At 41.1% G+C, this 2,214-nt stretch overlaps 1 protein-coding gene across 1 annotated transcript in view; it reads left to right on the top strand.

Moving 5' to 3' along the window:
- Positions 1 to 1,891, top strand: part of Txndc8 (thioredoxin domain containing 8 (spermatozoa)) — a 15,306-nt gene extending 13,415 nt beyond the window's left edge. The window contains exons 5-6 of the mRNA XM_013023281.1: positions 933 to 998; positions 1,829 to 1,891. Coding sequence (XP_012878735.1) covers positions 933 to 998; positions 1,829 to 1,891 — 129 coding nt within the window. The remainder of the gene's footprint in view (positions 1 to 932; positions 999 to 1,828) is intronic.
- The last annotated feature ends 323 nt before the right edge of the window (positions 1,892 to 2,214 follow it).

Here is a 2,214-nt window from a genome sequence, read left to right on the forward strand (position 1 = left end):
TTATTGGAGATAAGAGTCTCACGGTCTCTCCTGCCCGGGCTGGCCTTGAACCGAGATCCTCAGATCTCAGCCTCCTGAGTAGCTAGGATTACAGGCATGAGCCACCAGCGCCCAGCTACACAAGTTTTTTTCATGTGACATTGGATTCCTCGCTCAAATAACAGGGTAGGCGATAGCACCCTTCCAATGTACCTAGAAGCAAGAGTCAGATTGCACAATAGCGAAGGCTCTTATTGCACTTGGTGGCTACTGGCTGAGCTTGGTGAGTGTCCAGGTGGCACAGCAGAAGCATGTTATAACCCCATGATCATGGGATTCCATCTCCCAGCTACCCTCCTCTGGGCTGCACGCCTCTCCAGGAGCTTACCATCTGCCTTGAAAAACATTAATTTTTTTTTTTGCAAGAAGGGAACTCTAACTTTTAGGAACCCTCATACTCTCTGACTCCATACTGTTCTCTTCAAGAGGAGATAGGCTAAGCCAACAAGACACTCAGATTCACTAAGTTAGCAAAATACCTTCTATAGAGGATTGGGATTCCAAAGGATGTGTGCAATTGCATGGGGGTGGTCATGGATACGTGGACAGAAACTGTAAGAGAAGGTTAAGTGGAAGCCAACACTCCCACATAATGATGTCACCCTTCTGGTCCCCAGAGAAAAAGAGACTGAGACAGCACCTCAAACCTGGCATGCCCTGCATCCCACTCCAGCTCTGGCTAGAGATAAGGAACAAAGTTCCTTTAAAGATTGAATTATGAAACTCCCCTTGTGCCCACCATCCAGCTGTCATCAAACTGTTAGGAAGAAGGACCCTTTGTAGATCCTTTCAGACACAATCTTCTCCTGGCTAATGCTAAGAGAACTATTGTTAAGGAGATGATTATCAACCAGGCAACCAGATAAATCATGAAATTCTGCACCCACACATAGGTAACTCTATTCTCAAGAATCAAACGAGTACTTTGCTGTTGTAGAAGTGGACTCATGACCAAGCAGGTAAGTGAAATGAGATCAATCAAGATGGAGTTCACACTGGGGGTTGATACTCAAGAAATATTCAGCATGAGGATTGTTCTAGGATTTTCCAGTTCCTTCTCCAAAGTCCTAACACCATTCCTGGTTGCTAAAACCTCCTCCCCTTACTGGAAACTCAAGTTTTCAGCCAATCTCAGCCTCCGTTTACCTACATGCTTCCTTCTCTCCAGTCACCTAATACTTAGTATACTAAAGTAATAATGGGAAGTAAGGGTCCTTGACTTCCATATTTCGCCAAATGTAAAATGTTTATTAAGAGGTGTACCATTGGTTCACACACTACTAAAAAGTGTAGATATGTATAAAATATACCATCTACTATAAAATCATCCTGATCCAGAGATGAAAAAAGTGCTTCTTAGAAACTACTACACAGATCTTGCCAAGATAGAAGTAGGAAATTGAAAGCATATGCTATTTTATTTCAGAAGACTTATATATATATATACATATATATATATATATGTTATATGAAGTAATAGCCCTCGGTACCAATGTATGAAAGCTCCAAATTTCAAGAATTGGGTTTTATCATTTCCAATACCATCATATGTTTTGGTCTTAAACTAGAAGAAGAATATTCTAAGGAGTTCTAGAAACCTGGCACAATAGCAATTTTGGAAAGGTAACAAATAAGTCTCCTGAATTTGATATGTTTCATGTATATTCAAAGTATCTTGAAGATTATAAAAATGAGGAGGAGGAAGTTTACAGTCGGCCACAAAATATTTGACAGTCAGGAACAAATATTTGAACCAACAAGTGTCTGTACCTTTGTATATTTGAAACAGATATATGAACTATGTGGAGCTGATGCTAGAAAATTGGAAGAGAAGATTCAAGAATTGATGTAAGCTGTTCTCCAAAACAAAATACACCTGTGACCTCTGTTCCAAAGGCAACAGCAACTGTGTTTGTGGCTTTATTTTCAGCAAGTGCTGTGTTTCTGTGCTGTTGTCTCTGTGTTCATGCTGTGCAGGTGGACCAACCACAAGACAATCTCTTTGCACCATTGCCTTGCACTGTTGCAATGTCAGGCTTGTGACACTTCCACTCACCACTCTGGCCTGTACATTTGCTCTGAAAAACTCATTGGGCAATATTACTATGACCTTTACAACACAGACACTGCACAGAAAAGGAACAGGGCATCGGGGTATTGCAAAGATTCCCAAAG

This window comes from Dipodomys ordii, unplaced genomic scaffold, assembly GCF_000151885.1.
Source record: "Dipodomys ordii isolate 6190 unplaced genomic scaffold, Dord_2.0 Scaffold67, whole genome shotgun sequence".
NCBI lineage: Eukaryota > Metazoa > Chordata > Mammalia > Rodentia > Heteromyidae > Dipodomys > Dipodomys ordii.